A 23,045-nucleotide genomic window follows, 5' to 3' on the forward strand; every position below is an offset into this window, starting at 1 on the left:
TAGCCTTTAAATTCTTATTGTTGTATAAATATTTTCCTCAGTTATTGATTTAATTTTTTTAACATTTGTTTTAAATAATACAGTTTTTATTATTTATTTGTATTTGATTATTTATTTGATATTATGTTATTATTATTTGTATCATTTTATGGTTTTATTTATTTATTTGACTATATTATTTTTTTAATGTTATCCAATACACTCCTTGGGAATTCTTCTCTTTAGGATTTTTCCGAGGCACACGTGAACGCAGCACGGGATTGTAGGCTGCTTTGAAGCTGGCGGGTTGGGCCAGACAGGGTGAATATACGGACCCACCGACCGACCGACAGAAAGAAAGCGGGGAGAAAAGTCCGGGCTCAAACCCACTGCGTTAATCTGCGCAAACAGAGCCGCAAACCTGTGCAAAGTGTGAGAAGAGAACTTCCTCTTTTTGATACATCCCGCTTCCTCTCGGCGTCCCCCTTTATCTCGCACTAACCTAATGTGGGAGAGTGATTTGAGTTGACAAGCTACTGTATCCCCCCCACCCCCCCTCCTCTCCACACAACCAGGAAATCGTCGAGGTGTGCTTTCTCTAACGCCGCTCCTGCTCCCCTTCTGCGGGGGTAGATGCGCTCTTTTCCCTCGATTTCTTTTTTATTTGGGACTTTTTTTTACTTAAGAGCCGGGCTTCTGCTCTGAAGTCGGACAAACTTGAGGAGAGGAGCTCCACTCTGGCCAAACAATGAGGTGGGTAAAGCGGTTCAAATCCCCTTCATCTGCATTGTGTTGCTACATTTTGTGTTTTTCGACCACCGGTTTCACAAAGGCCATTGCTGATCGTTTTTGACCCCATGCAACCCCTTTGTGCTGCTTTAAACGCCAGGGAAGAGCAAGTAGTTTCCACATTAAACAGATAATAAGTCTGTGGGGTGGTTTCAACTACAGGGACGCTGTGTAGCAGCTTTGCGTGACCTTTGCTGGCGGATAACTTGACTTTAGTGTATCAGAAAGTATCTCAGCATGCACCTACTGTTCATGTGTGGTTTCTTCTGGGAACATATTCCCAGGCTGGGGTTGTTCAGCCGGTCAGATGACAAAAACAAAGTTTGTATCTGTTTCAAACACTCCATGTTTTCAGTTGGCAGCTTCACTGCATAACTAAACCACTATCAGGCAAACAGTGGTTTTAGGTACATTTACTTTTGTGCAATTGTTGAGGTACTCCTTAAGTATTTCGATGTTATACTACTTTGTTCTTCTACAATTCAGAGATAAATGTTGTACTTTTATCTAGTACCTTTAGTTACTCTGGAGTTGTGATAAACCATAGGATTAATACTTAAAAAAGTACCATACATACAAATGGACTACATTCATAATTGGTTGAATACATTTCTTGATGTTGCTCAAGAAATATGTGTAACAAGAGTATTTCTACACTCTGGTATTTCTACTTTTACATCCGTACCAGATTTTAGTACTTTTTCCACCTCTGCTTGCAGAAAACAAGGAGGGTATAAGTGTATTCATAACAGTTTATAGAAACCTATGAAAGGGGTTCAGTGTGCATGGTGGGTTTCCCCTCTATAAAAGGGGCTCCTTCAGCAGCACAATGCCCCAAATACACTTTCTGTTTATATCATGTCATGCATTCCACAGCCGGACATTAAACACACTGTTTGGCTCCCTCTGGGAACACAGACACCAAGCTGCTCAGTGGAAACCGCTCCAGAAATTCCACATCCTGTTACAGCCTGTGCAGTGAGCAATTACATGCTTTGAAGCCACGGCTCCTGCCTGGGCCCTCTGCCTTTTTCTTTACGTCTTCACATTTAAACAGGCTCCACTTCTCTAGGAGCGGCTTTTGTCACCTGAACCCCTGACAGATGCGGGTTCAACTCGGCGCAGGGCTGATAACCTGTGAGACCAGTTCTTTATCTCAAACCTCCAGAGCTGTGTAACAATAAACCTCCGCTCTCCACATGGGTTGGTCCCGGGTTTGTATTTGTTTTGCACATAATTCTGCACAGCAACTTTGATTAGAGCAGGAACAGGAGGCACTTGAGCTCCCCCTGAAATCCTGCCACAATCACAGTAATGCATTTAAAATGCCCTGCTGATGAGGCCATTAATTAAGTTAATGCAACGCTCAGCAAAGATTACTGTGCTACCATACTTAGCAGAACACTCTGGCAGTTTAATGTGTTAGCAACACAAATATAGAGGCAGTAGGAGTACTGGCATCTTTTTTGTTGTTGACATACCTGCCGTGTTGTTGCCAACCCCATGACAACACACTGATACCAATGATACACCATTTTATTGTTATTATACAATAAGATAAGCAAACTGCTTTATGGCTGCACAAAATACTTCCCAACCATAAACCACTGCAGGAGATGCACAGACAGAGTTAGTTTAGTGCTTTTGGTTTGAATTCAGTTATCATTAAGCCCTTTTTAAAGCGGTTTCTCCTAGCTGTTGATAAGTGACGTCCGTCTTATTAATCACAGGTCTCACTTTATCTCAGTTCTGTCATCTGAACCTTTGATGTCACCTCGTATAATAGGTAAAGGCTGGAATGCAGCTCCGCTCATGTTCTTTGTTATTTGTCCCCGTGGTATGTGCATGTTGACACAGAAGTGCATTCAGAAGTTCAACAGTTTGACCCAGTTGAGAAAATTCTTCCCAAAGTTTAAGCTGCCTTTTATATTTTGCAGTCAGTAGAGAGGTGCAGGAAGGAGTCCTGAAACCCGGAAATAACGTAGCATTTTATAATTTCAAGTTGAAGTAAAAAAAAAAGCTAAGTTTTGATCTACAACAAAAACTAGGTCAGTAAATAATATAAAGATCTAAGATGAGCAATAATCCCAAATCCAATGGAGAAATCCCATTGACTTTTTGACAAGGGAGCGCTTTGTGATGCTCACAGGTCGACCAACAAAATTACCTAACCACTCAATAGAAACTTCTAGCAAATGCTCCCAAATAGAAATGAATGTTAAGAGCACTGTATCATCAATCCAAACTATCTTTATGCTCTTGTTAGGTGGCTCAGGAAGTGCATCCATCTGCGTAATGATTCATTGTTATCAGACGTGACTCCAGTCTCCCACCATTGACTCACTGACTTGGTCTCTGTGACTAAATCACCAGTATGGTTGCTGCCTGACGCTCGAGATTGAACGTGTGTGACGTGAGCAGACAGGTGTAGTGCATCTACTTTCACAACCTCACAAGTTCCCTGGGCTCAGTGTAAAGCGGGACATGCCTGGAAGCGATGCCAAACTGGGCTCCTCCGCTTCATCTCTCCTCGCTCTAGCTTTTTATTGATCAGCATTAAAAGCAGGGAGGTGGCCTCCCCCTCCGACTCCTTTGTGTCTCAGCTGTAGCTTCTTTTATTCCCTGCGTTGGCAGTGACTGGAAAGGAATGCAGCTCTTACTGTGATATTTGCAGCAGTTTTGCTGTCACATCCTCTTCCTCAATCAAAGTGTTCTTGACCTCGTGTCCCAACAGGCCGCTAGTAACTGTAATTTAAGACACTTAGCAGTATTGCTGCGTTCATGTCCATGTAGGGATAACAAGATGAAACTCATTGGGGTTGCGGTGGTTGCATGTCTTAGTGTTGTGTAATGTTCACATTTGTCAGATGCGTCGGATGCTTCGTGTTTCATGTCTCTACTTGTTCTCCTAATTCCCCTGAAAAGTATTTCTTCTGTTTTCTCTTGAAGTCTGATGTTAGTGGCAAAGCATTATCATACTTTACACCTGCTTGCTTTCAAAGTAACAACAAAAAAAGTATGTTCTACCAAAGGTTTTTATTCACCTCACAGACATACATCAGAGACATCCTGCATACCTGAAATGTCGGCGCGTCAACATAAACAGCGTTTTTCATTTTGTTTTTCAACCAAACACCTCCTAAGACCCACACCAACCCTGCGCCCTAAAAGCAATAACAATTTGAGATAATTGGAAAGAGCTTGTTGGAGTTATTTTCCATAATACATTTAGAATAATGGGTTTATCTCATGCATCATTAAGAGTTGCATGTTGATATGAACTCCTAAAGACGGTACAGTCGGCGTGTCAGCGTGTCTAAATGATCACCCCACGCTCTCCGTTATTAAAACAGTCTTGTGAGTGTTTCTCCCACATCACACCCAAACACTGCAGCCCTCCTCCCCTGAACCAATTTACCCCTCCCACCTACACATAAATAGGCCATTATGCTGCTTGGATTAGCCACAGAAGTTGCTCAACATACAAAACCTACTGTTGTGTACTTTGCGGCAAATGCAGTTTCCTTCTTTTTGGCTGGTGCTTTTGTTCTTTAACTGTGCTGTTTGTTTTTTTACCCTAAATAGCTTATTGGTGATTCGTTAGCCATTTGAAGTTGCCCGTTTTTTTAACTAATCTTGGTAATTATTCAGTGGATGTTAAACAGAACTTAATTGAGTGTGTATGAACATTGTGTAAGTTGCTTGTAGTGTTATGGAAACAGTCCTGCATCCTGCAGTATTCCCATGGTCATGTTCTTATTGTTTTTTACTTTTTATGGCAACAACAGGAACACAGTATGTACAAAACATACAACTGGCATAAATATTCAAATATTTCAAGTCATTTGCCAGACAAAAACGATTCTCCGGTTCCAGTTTCTGAAGTGTGAGGATTAGCTGCTGTTGTGTTTTATATTTTTGAAATTTGAATATCATTCAGTTTTGACCGGGTGACATATGCGAGTGTCACATTGATGTTAACCCGTTAGTGTCTCTCTATTAGATGGCTACGCTCTTACTATAACTATCAAAGAACACCGGCCATTTAAAATACCTCTCACGGCCAGAAGGGTAGACAAAGGTCCACAGTGTTGACATTTATTTAAAAAAGTTAACACACAGACCCAACTCAATGATCCAGTGTGGGCTATTTAACTAGTGGTCATTAGCTATCCAACTAACAAGCTAGCTAGTGAATTCAAGCTATCTAGCTAGCTAGCAAAATATGCCCCATTTGGATAAACCAATCACTTATTGGTAATCTATATTTGTAGATTGGCAGCTTTAAAATATGTTATTACTAAATAAGAGTTTGTTCAAAAGCTTAAGATCAGTTTCTAAAGGTTGATAAAGCTTGCAATGTAAAGACCATTACGCTCTCACCGGAAGTAACAACCCAAAAAAAGGCAATGTGGAAGAGCCCTGGAGCAGGCCAAAGCCAAATGAAGTTAAAGATCTACTAACCCTGTGGTGTTTCTGCATTAGAAAGACCGAGTGACATCATCCCAGCTGATGGGGAGTCTGGGTCTAACTCTGTAGTGAAACCTAAGATTGTTGTGGGCACAAACGCTGTAGTGATGTATTGTATGGTCAGCACGGCTAATGGACACAGAGAGACATCAGGTTCGTCTTAGGCCCACTGCTTAATGGAGTGTAATGGATGCCAGTTAGTATAAAAACAGATTCATGCTGCCAGCCATCCTAAACATTTCTATCGTACCTCACTTATCTGGGATGATTGCAGATACACAAAGGTTGCATTAGATGAAACTGTGTATGTTGCAGATGAGTTGATGGACAGCTTCCTTTTTTTTTGGCAACACTTACACTCCGCGTTGTTGTTTAGGAAAGGGAGAACCTGTTTTTAATAAGTTCTTCAGTCAAAGAATTATTTCTGCATGGATAATGCTGCTTTTGCTTGATCAGCGGAGCATTTCAACTTGTTTACAGAGACAGTTGTCGCCGCCCTTGAAGCTGCAGGAAGCTATGGTTTTCATGTGTTTTGGGTTGTCAGCCTGAAATAAGGTCTGTGGTTAACTTGCACTGAAGAGATTTTAATGTTCCGTTCTTCTCAAGTGTCTAAATGAGACGACTAAACGCCATCACGGCCAACATTAGCCGCCTTTAGCTTAGCGGTGGTCACGTGAAGACATGTGACCGTGCTGTAGTTCCTTCAAAAATCACAAAGGTATGTTAATATGTGGAGATTATCCTACTGAAAACAACATGTACGTATCATATATACGTTTGTTTGCCATAAAGATGACCTTCTGCAACAATCCAATCGAAAAATCCAATTGCCTTTTGAGCTAACTTCCTTAATATTTCATCATTTTAACCCCACCATTATCTAATCTAAAAGAACTTCATTATGGTGTCGTCAATTTAGAAAACTGTCCTCTTTGTTGAAATAGTTAATCCTCGATGCTCATTCATGGGTGAAAATTGGCCTGAATGTTACCTGTGCTGTTTAGTTTTGTTCAGTCAGAAACAGGGTGAACATAGCTGTGCTTTAAAGTGTATATATGTCTTGTCTTTGTGCTTGTGTAGCGCAAAGAATCAGCTGAGTGTTGCTCAGTAACCACGGCCCCATTTGTCATTGTCTGCAATCTTTCACGTTATAAGAAAAACTAGTTGTGAAGATCTTCAAGAGCACTCAAACTATTTTCTTTAAGTTTGTTTACCATCGCTAACTTCTGCTTTAGGGTGGATCGCATTACACGGCTATTATCAAAACTGCCATTATCTGTAAAGGAGACTGAGGTACGGTCAAAGTCTGCACGCTCAACGGAAAGCAGGAAATGTGATGAGGTGTTGCCTTGTCATTCTCTACTTTTGTCTTTTCCCACCTTTGTGGTGACAAGAGTGTAAATTCATGGGAGATAAAAGGGGGGAGTTTTTGTTGAGTGAATTGTTCTTTTTCATGAAAGTAGACTCGTCTCGTCCTTAGCCTGAGTCGAGGAGGATGTGCTCCAACCTGTAAAAGGAATTGAGCTCTGTGAGCAGGACAGAGGTGAGATGGTTCCAAATATGGGCATTAAGCTTGCCAGTAGTCCCCCCCTCGCACTCGCACGCAGGCACGCATGCACACACACACACTCCCCCCACACTGCCTCTGAATCAGGAAGGAATTCATCTCCACTCTTGAAGTGGTCACACAACAGGAAAAAAAAAAAGTCTTGGCCAAACCTCTTTTCAACTTTTTCCACAATGCGGGATAAACTATGCCGGGCAAGCGATGAGTCAGCGTTTAAAGAATGCTGAGAGGTTTTCTGAACAGACGAGTCGAACAAAGATATTTAGAAGTGTATAGTTTACATGGCCGGGATGTTTCTGTGTGACTGACTCCAGTTGTGGAGGCAGAAAGCAGTAGCCTAAAGCAAGTGTGTGTTAGTGTGTGTGTAAGTGTGTGATCTTTAGCAGCATGCTAAGACCTGTGTGAAGAGAAACAGGCATGGAGGGAATGATTAAGACTTTGGGAGCGAGGAAGCAGACGAATAAGAGCCGGTAGAGATGTCCTTTTTGAGCCTCAACCTTATGGTCTTTTTTATGAAAAAAGTACTTTAGAAGTCATTTAAAACACCAAAAGTTCATTTTGCCGGCTCTGAAATTGTTCTTTTTTTCAATGGTATACTTTTTTAAACTAGTTTAGTATTTCTGCAAGAACAACCTTTGAGTTTCTTTCATATCTTAAGTTGTAGTATTCTCAGAGTAATACAAATATGTTTTATATTTGAAGAAAATAAGCTGAAATGTTACATTGGCCAAAAACAAATATAAGAAAGTACATTTAAAAATAGCATTATTATGTTTTGTGACAATGACAACATTGACCTTTATTTGATAGTTGATATGTGAAGGTTTGTTGCAGATAGTGACTATGGTTGCACAAAAAGTTGGGCTAGATTTGACATTATGACAGTTTTTCTTTATGGAGTTGCACTATATAACCTCGCTACAGTTTCTAAAATAAATGCTATGTAATAAACTATAATATGCATTGAATTTGAAGTGTTTTGTCCCATAAGCAGCCTTTATACTGCATAAAAAGGGGGTTTTCATCTGACTATATATTAACATCTATGGGACAGCTGGCTCTAACATCCTAACAGGAAGTACACCTTGCATTTGGAAAGATTATCTGGTCCTTACTTTACAGCTCTGATAGTCACTGAGTATTGATATGAGAAACAAAAAAAGTTTCCTAAGAAGAGTGTTGTTCATTCTGTGAGTAATGTGGGCCCGGCTGAACTTCACTAACAGCCGTTTACGTTGCCTGAGGGTGGATCGAGGCTAGTGTGCCGTCAGATGAGCGGGCCAGCGTCAACAGGCTGTTGTGTGGCCGTCCCATGTCTGAATCAGAGTTTTCACCAGTGCTTCATCATGACCTCAGTGCGGAGTGTGCAATACATAATGAGTCCTGAAACCCTGAATTTACTCAGCATTTTACCACTGTCCCCTGGTCTGGAGGTCACTGGTTCACTGAATGTGTTTTTGGTTGTTGGCCTAAAATAAGGTCTGCGGTTAACTCAAGCTGAAGATATTTTGTTCTACAGCTTAAAATACATCAGTAAACCCCCCCCCTGGTGGATTTAAAAACAGCAGTTGCTAACAAGTGTCTGAATGAGACCAAACGTCATCACACCCAACACTAGCCATCTTTAGCTTAGCGGTGGTGAGTCATGTGACCGTGCTGTAGCTCCTTCATAGCCTAATTGTAGCTTTTTACTTCAACAATGATCAAATCGTGTTAATATTTGGAGATTATCCTCGTAAGTATCATACATGGAGAAATTCCATTGGCTTTTTTTGTGAAGGGAACCAGGGAGATGCTGCCTTCAGGGTCCACCTGCACAAATACGTCTTCACTGCACCTCTCTGCGATGCAGCAACATGTTTATTTCAAAAGGAAGATCAGTCTCTCTTTTGCTTTATCTGAACGCCACTGTAAATCACCTGATGGCGCGTTTGATTTCACACGTTGCCTCTTTCACACGTTGCCTCTTTCACTTCCTTTTCTCACTTCTGTCTGCAGTTTGCTTGTCTGCATCGAACGAATTTCCCATGAGGGTCTTTATCACGATAAAAGACAAGCATGGTCTGTATTTTATCAGGCTGTGAAGCAGAAGGAGGAAGCGGTTTGGTTAGACTCGGACTCTATTTAGTGACTTCTCTCTGTCTGGTGTTAAATGTGAAGTATAACTAAATGGGAAGCGTAGAAATATGAGTCATTGTTTGTTCATTTTAGGTGCAGCGTGGCCACCTGTGGTTTACTCATTAGAAAATAACACCTGTTTCTCACCGTATGTTTCATATTTGGCGCTGAACGGTGGGACTCGAATATCAAACCAACGCTGACACATCAGTCTGCGTGCATGGACTGCTATAGATTTAGCACAAAGCAGGTTTTAGTCTAACCTGCTGTCTTTTTTTAATCTTAAAAACAGAAAAAGACACTTATTCCTGGAGGCAAGACTGGCTCAAAAAGCCTGAGCATCATTAAAAAATGATATTTGGCTGTAGTCGTGGGGGCAGAAAAGGCTTTCATAAAGTGGAATTGTATGAATTCCTGCAGGAGAAAGAACAGTCTGATGGATTAGGAGGGACAGTGAACCAGAAATGGACGCGGAGACAAATGGTATAACTCCTCTCAGTGTTTAGACATTACTGAGAACCTCCAGTGTCTCAGCCTCAGGGATGATGTCATGTGTGCTTAGTAAAACAGTCTCATGATGATACTCAGGATGAATGTAGTCCTCTCCATTTCACTGAATGTTAGCACTTCTCATCCCTGCACCAAATATAAATATGGAACGCAGTAGGGGAGGGGTGGGACGGAAGACAAAAGTAACACTGGACAAAGTAACATGGGACAAAAGACAAAAGTAACATGGGACAAAAGACAAAAGTGAATTTGAACGTCTTGGGATGAAAGTCAGACGGGACGATACGCAGGTAAAAAGTAATGCCAGACAAAAGACAAAAGTGACACCTGATGAAAGAATTACTGGACGAAATTAATGTGGGACAAAAGATGCAAATAATGTGGGACAAAAAGCGGACGTAACTCGGGAGGAGAGTAACATGTAATGCGGGATGAAAGACAAAAGTGAGGCAGGGTAGTCCTCTCTGTGCCCATATAGCTTCATCATGCAAAGTATGTCAGCATGTGTAGCACGCAGCACTGACTGCCAATATATACATTCTTTTAAAACACAAAAGGAGCTATTTTTGATTGTAGGAATTAAATTCACCCAAGCAGTACACCTTGTTAAATAAACAGCTTGGTCAAGTTTAGTTTCACATGTCTTAAAGGTCCCCTATTATGCAAAATGCACTTTTGCCTATCTGTTATACGTAAATATGTGTCCCCCGGTGTGTAAGGAGACTCACAAAGTGTCAGAAAATACAACCCTCTCTCTTTTCCTCCTTACCCACATCTCTAAAAACGGGGGTACAAACGAGCTGATCCAGATTTGCTTCGGTTATGACGTCATAACCGAAATGTGGGTTCAGCACTTCAGGAGTACGGTTGAAATAGAGGGGTATGAGGCATGGCTACAATGCGTGATCTGTTTGGTATTTTGAGCAAAACACTTCATGAACAAGTTTGTATAGATATTGCCCTACAATATATTGCTGAAATATAGCATGATAGGACACCTTTTAAAATTTGACAGAACTATTCATACTTTATTACTTCTGAAGGTTTGCCATGTTTGAGTTCTTCAGTGTAGAAGCAGATCAGGTTTAACTTTCTGGAATCAGCGTTTCTTAATTTGCCCTTCAGGGTTTTATTAGCTCTGCTGGTAATGCAGTCACATTGTGCATATAACAGCATTCAGGCAAACACGTGTGTCATATTGTACAAATGGAACTGGAGAAGGAGGTTAAGAAAGACTGAGAAAAGTCAAGTTGACCTGCAGGAGAGGATGTTTTCCTCTAAGACACGTGTGTGTGAGAGGTGCAGCTCAGGCATTCAGATGTCATTAAGATCTGGATGTCTGGCTAAGATAAATGATATCATATGCTTGTACTGACATATAAACAAGGACAGTGACAGGATATTGTAAATCATTTGAGCTCATAACACAGTGTTACAATCGTCCCGACTAACAGAGTCAAAATAACAATGCACTTCTGTTCAAACTCAATTCATACCAGATTTGTTCTATATCTGACGAAACAGCTCCTGGTTTTGACAGAACATTGTTTCTGTCTGTAACGTTTTCTTTTGAACGACTGGAAAGTGTTTCTTTAGTCCTAGCTCCCATGAATGCCACAGACGAGACATCTCTTGACAGATCCTTTTGTATGTTGGAGGAACTAGTGAGGGAAGGGGGAGGAGCAGCGCTGTGGGAGGGTCAGGTAAAGAGAGGAGGAGGAGGAGGAGACGAAGCCACTGGGCCTGACTGTACTTGCCAGCACATTTGGGGGAAAGTTCCCAGAGCAAAGCCTTATACAGACATTTCCAAGAGAGCATTAGCCCCCGCGGTTTCCTGTTAACCCCTCGCTGACCAAGAAACCGCAGAGGGAGGAGGAACTCTCTGCCTGTGATGAAGACCGGGTTCTGTTTTGATGTGTTTTTTATTTTGAATATTCACAATTTAAATATCATATCCTGGTGATTACTTCCTGTTGTCAAGACATTTGCTCAAGGTATTTGGGGGCTCAAATGCCCCCTCACAGCATCAGGCAGTGACCTGTTTGTGCTTAAGAGAAAACCACTTCTCAATAATGGTGCAGCCCCCAGCAGCCTCCACATTTGTCTTGATCTAAAGGGAAAGTACTCCAAAGCAATGGTTAGAGTAGTTCAAGTAAAGAAACCCAGACGGCCACTCTTCGCAGGCCTGTCACTAAGTCATGTCTGCTGCTGGAGACTCACCATGCATCACAACACACTCCTACACACTCCAGTTCTTGCTGCTCACAGTTACAAACTCTTCCTGATAACTTTGGGATTTGTTTTGAACCGACTATATATTTCTAGCTCCTTTTTTATATTCGGAGGAAAAGTGGTAATTGTTGCCAACATTTCTTATTCAAAATATGATGAATTGTACATTTTTACTGCTGTAAATGAATGGATTAATTATTATGTGGAATTATGACAGTAAATATGGAGCCCTCCCTGGGCTACACTTTCTTGATAACCATTTTTCTATGTAAGGGCATGAATGCAGGTGAGTACCAGGTAGTGCAGAAACAAGCAGTTCTTTTAAAGCTTTTTTATGTCAGTATTTCAGCCTTTTAAAAACACAAATGAAACACGTTTGGTCTCTGGCGTTTGGTTTCATACCTGTTTGGACTTCCTGTATCATGAGAATTTGTGCCAGCTCTTACATAAGAAGACATATTGTTCTTTTGTATTTTGATTCCCCTACTGTGACATGTCTCCATGTTTTAATGTTCAAAAAGTTCTTTATTTTTCTCTTACTGCCTGTGCTGCAGCTCCTCTTTTCACCCTCTGTCTGAAACCAGAGCCCAGTCTGCTCTGATTGGTTAGCTGTGTTGTGATTTGTCAACAGCTTAGAAATGTCCCGCCCCTTAGCCTATCACGTACAATGTGCTGGAGTTCTAGCCAATAGAAGTGCGAGTGTTACACAGTGATGTCACTATTTCCCAGAGGTAAACAAAGGAGTCCAATCGAGGCGTTTCAGGCAGTGGGGGGGGGGGGAGTGTGTGGGAGAGAAACAGAGGATTTTAGCCATTACAGACCGTTTACATGCACAAAAACCTATATGACACACTAAAGGAAAGGGAAAACTCCAAAAGTCATAATAGGCCTGTTTAATCTCCGTCCAGTCTTCCCAGCTGTGAGTTCCTGCAGCCTGTTATTCCCTTGTCAGCACGTGTTGTCAGATGGACAGGTGTGAGGCTGTGTCGCCGTCTCGGTGTGTTTCTGCCACTCGTGCTTTTAGCATCTCTGTGTCCGTAGGTCTATCAATAATTCATGCGCTCACTCTCAGTCGCACTCCTGAGCCCTTCGCTTTCTCTCACATTAAATATGCATCTGTTTCCCAGTCCGAAGTCTCTGTCCCCTCCCATTTCCCATAAGCCCTCTCTGCCTCGCACATCAGCAGCAGGCCTGATGCAGATCAGAGAGCGCTGCAGTATTTATACAACCACCCCGAGTTTACCTGCCCAAAGTGACCGACGGGCATTGAGCCTATTGGTGTTACTCCACTGCTGATTATTTCCCGAGCGCCTTCTTTTCCTTTTAAAAAGCCTTCTCACCCTGTTGTAAACATGTGGTTTATCGTCTTATTGATTTCCTTTGTTCCCTCTCATTTAAGATCCAATATTAAGACCACAAAACCAGGATATTACGTGTACTTTTTTGTCAAACTGAGAATAAAAATCGTATCCATGAGAGTGTTTTAAAACTAATGTCATAGCGTAAGAACTTAAACTTATGTTAGATTTTTTTTTGTCTGCAATATTAAAATATGTGAGTTACAAACATCCAACCTATAACGATGTGTCTACATGAATGCATCTTACAGATATATATATCTAAAAGTAAGAGCTCCTCCTTCATCCAGACTCAGCCCGCATTGCACCACAATCTGTATTTATACATGTTTATATTAGGAGAGCTTTCTCACTCAGCAGCGTTTCTAAACTGTCCAAATATTGTTCCAAGATAACATCGAGCTTCATTATAGTTCAGACTGATTTTATTTTTTAGGAATGTTTTCTGTCCCCAAAGGAGGTCCACAGTTAACTGGGAGAAATATTATAAACCTCGGGGAGAAAGCAGAGGACCCTGGACAGATGTGCTATAGATGTTGCTCTTTTAGATTAAAGAGGCATTTTGCAGTTTCCCCCTTTCCTGTAGTGTGTTCTAAAGGTTTGTGTGCATGTAAATGGTCTGCAAATGCAAAAATCCCTGTGTTCCATCCAGTTCTCCCCCTGCCTGAAACGCTTCCATTGGACTCTACTTAACACTTGCTTCTATCGGCTACCACTATTAGTCTTATCACAGTATTACGTAGATGTTGTACGTGTGACGCTAAGGGGCAGGACCTATCTAAGTGGTTGACCAATCACAACAGAGTCGGACCGCTAATCAATCAGAGCAGACCGGGCTCTGGTTTCAGACAGAGGGTGAAAAGAGGGGCAGTATGAGGAAAATGAAGACCTTTTTGAACATTAAAGCATGGAAACATGTCCCAGTAGAGGCACAACATATTAACATGAACCTGAAAATGAGCATCATTATCGTCTTTCAACGATTTTCAACATATTCTCCAAAAATAATAAGGTGTTTGTCATTTAAAATGTTAAATGCAGACTCAGAAATGACATAAAGTAGATTCAGCAACAATCTCTACGGCTACAGGTGGCCAGATAGCGTAGAGGACAGGAAGTTCCTATGAAAAATTGGCCTGACATTCACTGTGGGCACAATTACTGTGACGTGTGCTGAGTAACACAATCCCAGGAAGACAATTTTATACAACACACTTTCCTTTGATTGACAGCGACCCCAGAGAAATGTCAAATACTTTGTGTGTGTGTTGTTCATACTGAGGCAGTCCTTTTAGGGCAGTGTTGGCAGCAGGAAGTGGGTTGTTGCTTTGTTGCTGTGTCACAGGAAGTAGCAGATTGTATCACGGTCGGGACAGATGGAGGGAGAGGGGGAGAGCACTTGGATTAGGGGATGCTGGCAGAGCAAAGGGGGGCAAATGAGGAAAAAAGGGGGAGGAATGGTTAAAAAAAAGTTGGAAATGACAGTCAGCCACCATGTCTTGCTATGTGTACTTCCTGTAGTACTTTTATTCAGGCCTCTTACAGGTTTCTGTGGTATTCATCTCTACAGCACAATGCATTTCCTCATCACACTCTGCACCCTGCTAGCTAAACTTGCATAATGTGAACGCATTCCTGGATGTGTCGTAACTCGTGTGTGAGACTATAAATAAATGTTTTGTCGCTGATCTCACAGCACATGTTTGCTTGTGGAGGAGTGTGTGGAGGTGGAGGTTGATGCGGAGCAGGTGGAAGGTTTTCCACTTCCCGTCTTTGTCAGCTTCCATTGTTGTCTCGCCTCCCATCTCGCTTGGCATCAAACTCTTTCTCTCTCTTCTCAGATCAACACATTTTCTGCAATATCTCGCTCAGTGTTTCATTTTCTACTTCTTGATTGTGTGTCTAAACATGTGTGGTTTTGTGATGCATGCCAACTGGTCCGAGACATAAGAGGGTTTTTACTTTATATTGACATGATTTCTGAATGATTGGTATGAAGTCCGATCACTTTCCGACACTTAAAGCATGGACGAAGCCGCTGTGATCACCCTCCGTATAATGTGTGCTACACAGGGCATATTATCTCTGCTGCCTATCGTACTGCTGCTCTAGCTGTTCCTACATTGGTGACCCCCACTGTCTATGGGGTCAGATCAGTCTCATAATACACAAATGCACACAGAAAGATTCACACTTGTATTTCAGGATCCACACAAATGTTTTTCAATGCACACACAAATGTGTTCTGTTTCATATACATGTAAATAAAATCCAAATACAGAAAAAAAAATTAACATATGTATTTTTGATCCACGCATATTTGTTTTCAGTTTCAAACCGCTGAACCTGTATACAAACCGCTTTCTGTGCATGGTTTTTTGAGACTCCCCTGACGGTCACTATGTTTTCTATCTATAGCCAATCAGATGTCTCCTCCTTTCTAAGCCCATCACATGAGCGCGCCCCCACGAGGGTATGATTTCTTGCATTCATGAATAGGGTTGGGCACCGGTTCCGACATAAGCGGTAGTAACGAACATTTCGGTGCCAGACTTTTTTTTTTATACTGCCCCTGGTGTTCCGGCGTCAACTTGAGGTTGTTGAACCTGACGTCAGTGCCGCTACTCGGCACACTTGTTGATCAGAACTGAGTGAGAGGATCAATTAAGATGCCGAAAGTAAAACGCTCCATTTCACATCTAAGGATGCAGATTCTGCGACATGCACCACATGTCTTAAACCAATAGCATGCAAGGGATGTATTACTTCTAATTTAATGAAACATCTGACGGTGCATGGAGTTTATTTAAAAGCCGATCAATGCACCGTGTTTGATAAATTACGTGACGAAAGGCCAAGCAGTTCAACGGCAGCAGCCAGTGTCGGACAAATAGAAGAGGCCAGGCTGAGACTCCCAGGCTGGGACTCTCTATATTGGTTTCTTTATTACTATATGTTACTTGTATTTATATTGTTTAAAGATTTAAGTTAATACTGTGTTCAATTTGGCCCTGGAAACCAAAGGGTATTGTTTTTTGACAACGCGTGTGCATTTTCGTTTTTTAAAGTACCGGTTCGAGAACCGTTTCGGGACCAGAACCGTTTCAAAAATACCGAGTAGGCACCGGTATCGGATAAAACCCAACTGATACCCAACCCTATTCATGAAGTAGCGCTTCATATACTCATTTTGCGCTGTTAGTGATGCTTCACTGTTAGCATGGAAGTATTCCTGCTCTCTTAGCCTTTTCACAACCATGCAACAAATCAAATCTATAAACGGCTTCAAATCCAACTCAAATAATTGCTTCTTTCTTAAATTAAATCAACGTTCTCTTTCCGTGTTTCCCTCTCTCTTGCAGTGAGTCGAGTATTTGCCAGGCTCGGGCCACTGTGATGATCTATGATGATGGCAACAAGAAGTGGCTGCCAGCAGGCGCGGGGGCTCAGGCCTTCAGCAGAGTCCAGATCTATCACAACCCCACCACCAACGCCTTCAGGATAGTGGGGCGCAAGATGCAGACGGACCAGCAGGTGTGTAGCAGCTTCTGGGCTAGCATTTGTTTTATAACCTTACATCTGGTCACACACACTGAGGTGCAGTTATGTCATATTTCTATGTTGGACCCTGAAGGCAGCATCTCCCTGTTTCCCTCAATGGAAAAAAAATCAATGGGATTTTTCAATTGGATTTTGAATTATTGCAGAAAATAATTAATTTTGTTCAGCAGGATAATCTCCACATATTAACACCACTTAATTATAACTTTAACAGTACCTAAGAAAGCATTAATGTCCATCACTCCGTGATTTTATTGCTTATTTTAAGTGCTTTATTTGGCGATAATATACTTTGCATAATGAGAGCCTGGACTGTGTACCCGCTACAGTACAACTGATAACAGGTGACTGACTGCAGTAGTATCAGCTCTGACTGCAGTAGTAGCAGCTCTGACTGCAGTAGTAGCAGCTCTACTGCTACACTTCTTCTTATTTGGATTTATTGCAGAAATCGCTGCACTCTGTTGTTTTGTCTTGCCGGTAGCTGTAGTTACAGTTTGTGTGTGTGTGTGTGTGTGTGTTTGTGTCAACACTTCTGCAAATGCTCAAGAGGAAGCATGAACACAATACCAAGCTTACAGATGACATTCATGTTTGTATTGTGTACAACTTCCTGTCATGGTTTTCATGGTAAGTTTCTACAACTTATCAGTCAAGAAGAGAAGCTCTGACCTCAACTTATCAAGATGATACTCTTGGTTATATTTCTTAGCAGCCACGAAAGAGAGGGGGATTTTAGCCTTTGCAGACCCTGTACATGCACACAAACCAACAGAACACATTACGAGGTAGGGAAACCCCCCTGAAAGCAGAACAGGGCCTTTTTGAGGTGAATTTTTATCTTTGGGCGTGACGTTGGCACAATAAGAAGAGAGGCCGTCTGGTTAACCTTTCATGTTGGAAAAGGGAACAAAAGTTTCCTTATCACCACGTTATGACTCACCAGATATCGCTTCATAGATAAAGGTGGGCAGACGTTACAGAGCTGAGTACATGGAGTCTGGGTGGGTCTATTCCTGACTACGCCCCTGCGGCTTCTCCTTCTTTAAACATTTAGGAGTGAGCGTGTTCCCCTGAGACGGGCCTTAAAGTGGATTATGTTTCCTGAGATAGTTAGCCTGTATTCGTCCATTTCCTGTTACAATTTAGGAAGTAGCATGACACCCAATAAGGATTCTATATGTGTGTCTAATGGAGACATGCCATTTGGTTTAGGATGAGAGCAGTGCAGCTACAGAGAGAGAGAGAGTATAGGGGGCTGTATTTTCTATTTACTGCCATATGTCCTGCTGTCTTTGACCGTCGTGATGGATGTTATTTTTCTGTCAGTTTTATGAGTCCTACTTTAACTTAAGAAAACACATCATAAACCCCCCTTTTATCCTCATTTTAATATGTTTCTGGTTAATTGCTACCCTCTCTTTTCAGTGCTTTTTTCACAAGTGTTTTTTTCCACGAACTTTATTGAACAATTTTTTCAACAGCAATCTCAAACATAGCCACATCCCATCCATGCACATAAAGTAAAATCAAACCGAGGCCATTATAAGCAGAAAACAATAAATAAATATAAAGAATATAGAAAAAAATCAGCATCTTAAGTGCATGGATATTTATAAAAATTTAGGTTTTTATTTTATTTTGCAAAATGTAATTGATCAGCTGAATCTACATACAGATATGATGGAGGGTGGTTAAATATATATACATGCATAAGAGCAGATCATTTGTGCATATTATATGTAAGCTAATACTAGAAATGATCCCAAAAATGTTTAATTTACTAGAAGAAAAGATGTTGTAATATTTGAACGACAAAAGGGAAATGTATATAAATGTTAATGAAATCTTTGGGGATTTTTAGACGGGTAAATCTCGTTAATGACATTGAAAAGGTCCTCTAGATCGGGAGAGGAGAGGTTCGGATCTTTATTAAACAATCGTTGGTAATCCTTGGATGATAGGTTTCCTATTTAGTGGTTTCAGTGCACGTTGGCTCTCCTCTCCTCCTCTCTGCTCTGTGGAATCCAGCGGCTGTTAAACAAATAGTGAAATGGCGAGTCAGCACATTCACTCAAACCCAGAGCAATTTTTCCTGCTGGCTCACGGCTTCACGCCACCTGCTGGGTGCAAAGTAAACCAACCGGGGCCAACAAAAATAAAGCAGAGGCTATCATTTTAAGCATGTGGATTTTCTTTTCTTTTTTTCCCCGACTTTATTGAATTTTTTCAGACAATAAACAATAAACAAGCAACATCAGCAGTACAACAACACTGTTCCCAGACAGCAGGTTATCGTTTTCAGAAAGTAAATTCCTGTCTAATGTGGACAAAGACTGTGATGCATCAATGCATTTTGTGGAATTAGCGTTCCCAATTGTAAAACCAAGATGCCAATCCATGTGCATGCATGTGTTCCTACGATCACACTGCGTATTAAACGGGTACAGATGCATAAAATAAATTGAAGCTGTAATTACTCCCAAACCCTGATTCACTTCTCTTTTTATCTACATGAGTATTGTCCTTGTGTGTTATTGTTGTCTTTGAAACTGTACATTTTAATCTCAATAAATAAGAAAACGTGTGCAGCTCTCACCCTTGCACTGATTGTCTGTTCCCTCCTCAGGTGGTTATAAACTGTCCAATAGTGAAAGGGCTCAAGTATAACCAGGCCACGCCCAACTTCCACCAGTGGAGAGATGCCCGGCAGGTATGGGGGCTCAACTTCGGCAGCAAAGAGGATGCCACTCTGTTCGCCAACGGCATGTCTCACGCTCTGGAGGTGCTCAATTCCATGGCAGATGCAGGTAAAGAAAAACATCACAAGATTCCCAAGATTCATCGGCACACGTCGGGAGCAAAACCATATAATGACCGCCCCGCTTATAACACGGCTCCATGTTAAATAAAACCGAACTCTTCTGCTAAGAAACAAGAGTCCGTTCAACCTCACGGCCGAAACGGCAGTGAGGTTTTCTCTAACTGTCCAAGTCTCTACCATTTAACACTCTTTAAACACTGCTGAGCCCATACCGGTTCCTGTCTGTTCTTCTGCTGTTCCCTTTAGTGTTTACTTCCTGTCTGCTCTTCTGCTGTTCCCTTTAGTGTTTACGTCCTGTCTGTTCTTCTGCTGTTCCCTTTAGTGTTTGCTTCCTGTCTGCTCTTCTGCTGTTCCCTTTAGTGTTTGCTTCCTGTCTGCTCTTCTGCTGTTCCCTTTAGTGTTTGCTTCCTGTCTGTTCTTCTGCTGTTCCCTTTAGTGTTTACGTCCTGTCTGTTCTTCTGCTGTTCCCTTTAGTGTTTGCTTCCTGTCTAATAAAACACTAGTGGGATTGAGAAAGCATATGTGTTTTCATAATGTTCAAAAAACAGTTTGGATTTGTTTTCCCTAGATAAAACCGTAACATTATCCTGCTACAATCCAGCTGTTGCAAACATTTTCCATGTTTTCTGCAGATTTCTTTGTGCAAAAATGTGATTTTTAAGTGCACTCTTTTGTTGTGTCTGTTTTATTCTTGGTCATTAGAACAAATGTGATCCTTTGCCAAAGTATGACTGTTGAACAATGATCAAAAATATTTAACAGTGTGGCAAACCTAGTGCAATTAAACACCATAAAAACCCTCTTCTGCCCCTTCGGTCATATGACGGCTGTCTACAGAATCATCTGAATGGGTAGAAGAAGGTGTGTACATCAATAAAAGCACATAAACAGCTGGATAAAATTCAAAGAGTGTCATAAAATACAAATCATAAACTGTTCAAGAATGTTTTGAATCATTCACAACTATTTTCCACTTTTTCCGTTTTAATTAATCAAGTTTTCTGCTCCAGGGTACGCAACTCTTCCTCGTCCAGTGTCAAATGGACCCACTCCAGAAGAGCTGGAACAGCGAAGGTAATTTCACCGAACTTTACATTTTTGTTCTTATTTCAATAAAACAACCGGCCCTTTTTTATCTGGGAACCTTCTTCAGAATCGGAATGAGAGAAAGGAAGTATATATCATTAGGGGTGGTAATGTGTGGAGATTTTATGCTGTGCCGCCCTTGTGTATGCAGCTGAACACCCTCACAATACTGCCCTGTTTCTTCTGTGTCTGCAGGCTGTATTCAGCACAAAAAAGAAGCAGTGTCAGTGTTTGTTCAAAAAGCAGAAGCCGGTTGTTTTACCGTGCAGACACACTGTTGGCTGTTCTGTGAGGCCATGTGAAGTTCACGTTTCTAAGCAAACTACCCTGTGGATTTTAGTTGCATAACAATCAATACCAAGTCAAGCTGTCTTGGCTTTGCGGTAGTCTGTTTCTACACACACACACACACACACACACACACACACACACACACACACACACACACACACACACACACACACACACACATATGTAGAGGATTTGATGGCATTAGTGTGACAGTGCTAAACCCTCCCTCAGCCCCCTTTTTAGGGGTAAAGGTTAGAAAGACAGCAAGGCGCACACCTCGCATCAACCCCCACCGCCATCTATCTGTTCCTCCCGCGAGAATTGCAGCGATGCCATGCACGCCGCAGGATTAACGTTTAATCTCATTTAGACCAAAAGGTAATATGTTGCACAGCAGGGGAGGCTTTGTGGTTGGCTACAAGGACTGTGTCAAGTTTTTATTAAACCCAGCGGCTGACGAGCAGGCTTGGGGAGAAATAGATTACATGTAAAAGGAATATGTAATCAGGACACAACAAAAATAATTCACTGTTACATTAAAAAAAAGATGTAATCAGGTTACATTTTTAAAGATTGTGGATTACAATGACAAAAACTCAAGAGCATAAAGTGTTTGATGTAAAAAATGTCTGAATCTAAACGCCTACTGCCTGAATCTGTTCAGTTGTTCTTTTTTTTAATTCAGAAGGTGAGCCTGTATATTCATAAAATAGTGCGTGTGTTATCTCAACTGTGTGTATTAAAATACAACGGAGCATTTTCTGTCAGCTCAGATTTGATTAACTGAAGTATGTGCTCATGTGTTATATTGTTGGTGTATAGGCTAGTGCCTGAAGATGCATAATGAAAGGCAGGTTTTCCTATAAATAAAATCTGAGCAAAGCATTTTTGATCCTGATGTTCCTACAGGTTACTAATAGTTGTAACAGATTAAATTAAAAAGTGAAAGTGAACCTCCCTACCCTGGCGCCTGTAAAACCAGCCTTTTAAAGCGTTTGAAATCCAGCATGGCTGCAGATTTTGCTGCGTCACATTAATGCTTTTAGCTCTGATGAACATACATTCACCAGTAAAAATAAATAAACGCCCCCCCCTCCCCCGTGCACTCCGCCTAAGTGCTTTGTGTGTGTGTGTGTGTGTGTGTGTGTGTGTGTGTGTGTGTGTGTGTGTGTGTGTGTGTGTGTGTGTGTGTGTGTGTGTGTGTGTGTGTTGTGTATACAGTTGTTGTGAGTGGCAGATGTGATGAGGGAGAGGGAGAGGAGGTGGGGGGGCCGGGGCAGTAGTGACTGAGGAGGCTGAAATTAGGCCATCCCGTCCAGCTGTGGTCTATTTAGCGGTAGGCTAATCAGGAGCTGTAAAATCCACTTTCTTCCAGAATATTGAAAATAAAAGCTGATTATATCTCAGCACTGTGTCAGGTTCTATATTTAGGTATTTAGATTGGTATGAAAACCACAGATGTTGCGTAACAGTAGGTATGGCTGCCCTCCACTTACGTTTGTCCTCGTTGAACAGTAGTCGACAGTTCAGGCGATTAGGCTTCTCAAAGTGGCTCTACAACAACTGTTAACATTTCCATTAGCAGAAACGCTCCCCAGTTTAAAAGTAAATGCAAATATAATAATAATATTATTGTAAAACTGTAGGAATAAGCCTTCAAACATTCAGATATGCAATACGTTTCTGCCTCATTTCTCCGTCCCGTTCATGCAATGTTTTTATTTAGCCTGTTTACAGATGTTTGTCGGTGACAGATGTTTGTTTGTGTTCAGGTTGGAGCAGCAGAGGCTGGAGCAGCAGGAGAGAGAACGACAGGAGCGTGAGAGACTGGAGAGGGAGAGAGTGGAGAAAGAACGACAAGCTGCTGCAGGTCAGGAAACATGCGGACTGATCAACACGAGTAAACAACTGCACCTCACCACGATAGGGGGTTTGATAACAAATATTTGGATGCACTGGTGCTAACCACAGTAAATACAGCGCTAGCAAGAAGGCACAACAATATATATATATATAAAAATAGCAGTCTGGCACAGCAAAACGGATGAAAATGGTATAGGGAAACAGTACACATGTTATATATGATGTAACTTTAATTGAATTAACAGTAATTTAATGTTGTTTAATATCTTATTATAAAACTAACAGCTCAAATGTCACCACAGACTGTTGGCCACTGAGGGGTGAGGTGTGTGGAAAGCTCAAAAGCTTTTAAAAAGTTATTCTAAAGAAATTTGGGCTCATTCAGAGTCAGTGTGAT

At 41.5% G+C, this 23,045-nt stretch overlaps 1 protein-coding gene across 3 annotated transcripts in view; it reads left to right on the forward strand.

The window, feature by feature from the left end:
- Nucleotides 1-284: 284 nt before the first annotated feature.
- The window catches only part of vaspb (vasodilator stimulated phosphoprotein b), a 28,261-nt gene continuing 5,500 nt past the window's right edge, over nucleotides 285-23,045 (forward strand). Inside the window, exons 1-6 of one of the 3 annotated variants that reach the window (XM_063906969.1) lie at nucleotides 285-732; nucleotides 16,386-16,557; nucleotides 19,214-19,394; nucleotides 20,246-20,269; nucleotides 20,419-20,482; nucleotides 22,558-22,655. In XM_063906969.1, coding sequence (XP_063763039.1) covers nucleotides 728-732; nucleotides 16,386-16,557; nucleotides 19,214-19,394; nucleotides 20,246-20,269; nucleotides 20,419-20,482; nucleotides 22,558-22,655 — 544 coding nt within the window. In that variant the 5' untranslated portion in view covers nucleotides 285-727. The remainder of the gene's footprint in view (nucleotides 733-16,385; nucleotides 16,558-19,213; nucleotides 19,395-20,245; nucleotides 20,270-20,418; nucleotides 20,483-22,557; nucleotides 22,656-23,045) is intronic. The other 2 variants (XM_063906967.1, XM_063906968.1) reach the window with 2 other exon arrangements.

The sequence above is a fragment of the Eleginops maclovinus genome, chromosome 18 (genome assembly GCF_036324505.1).
Source record: "Eleginops maclovinus isolate JMC-PN-2008 ecotype Puerto Natales chromosome 18, JC_Emac_rtc_rv5, whole genome shotgun sequence".
Lineage (NCBI taxonomy): Eukaryota > Metazoa > Chordata > Actinopteri > Perciformes > Eleginopidae > Eleginops > Eleginops maclovinus.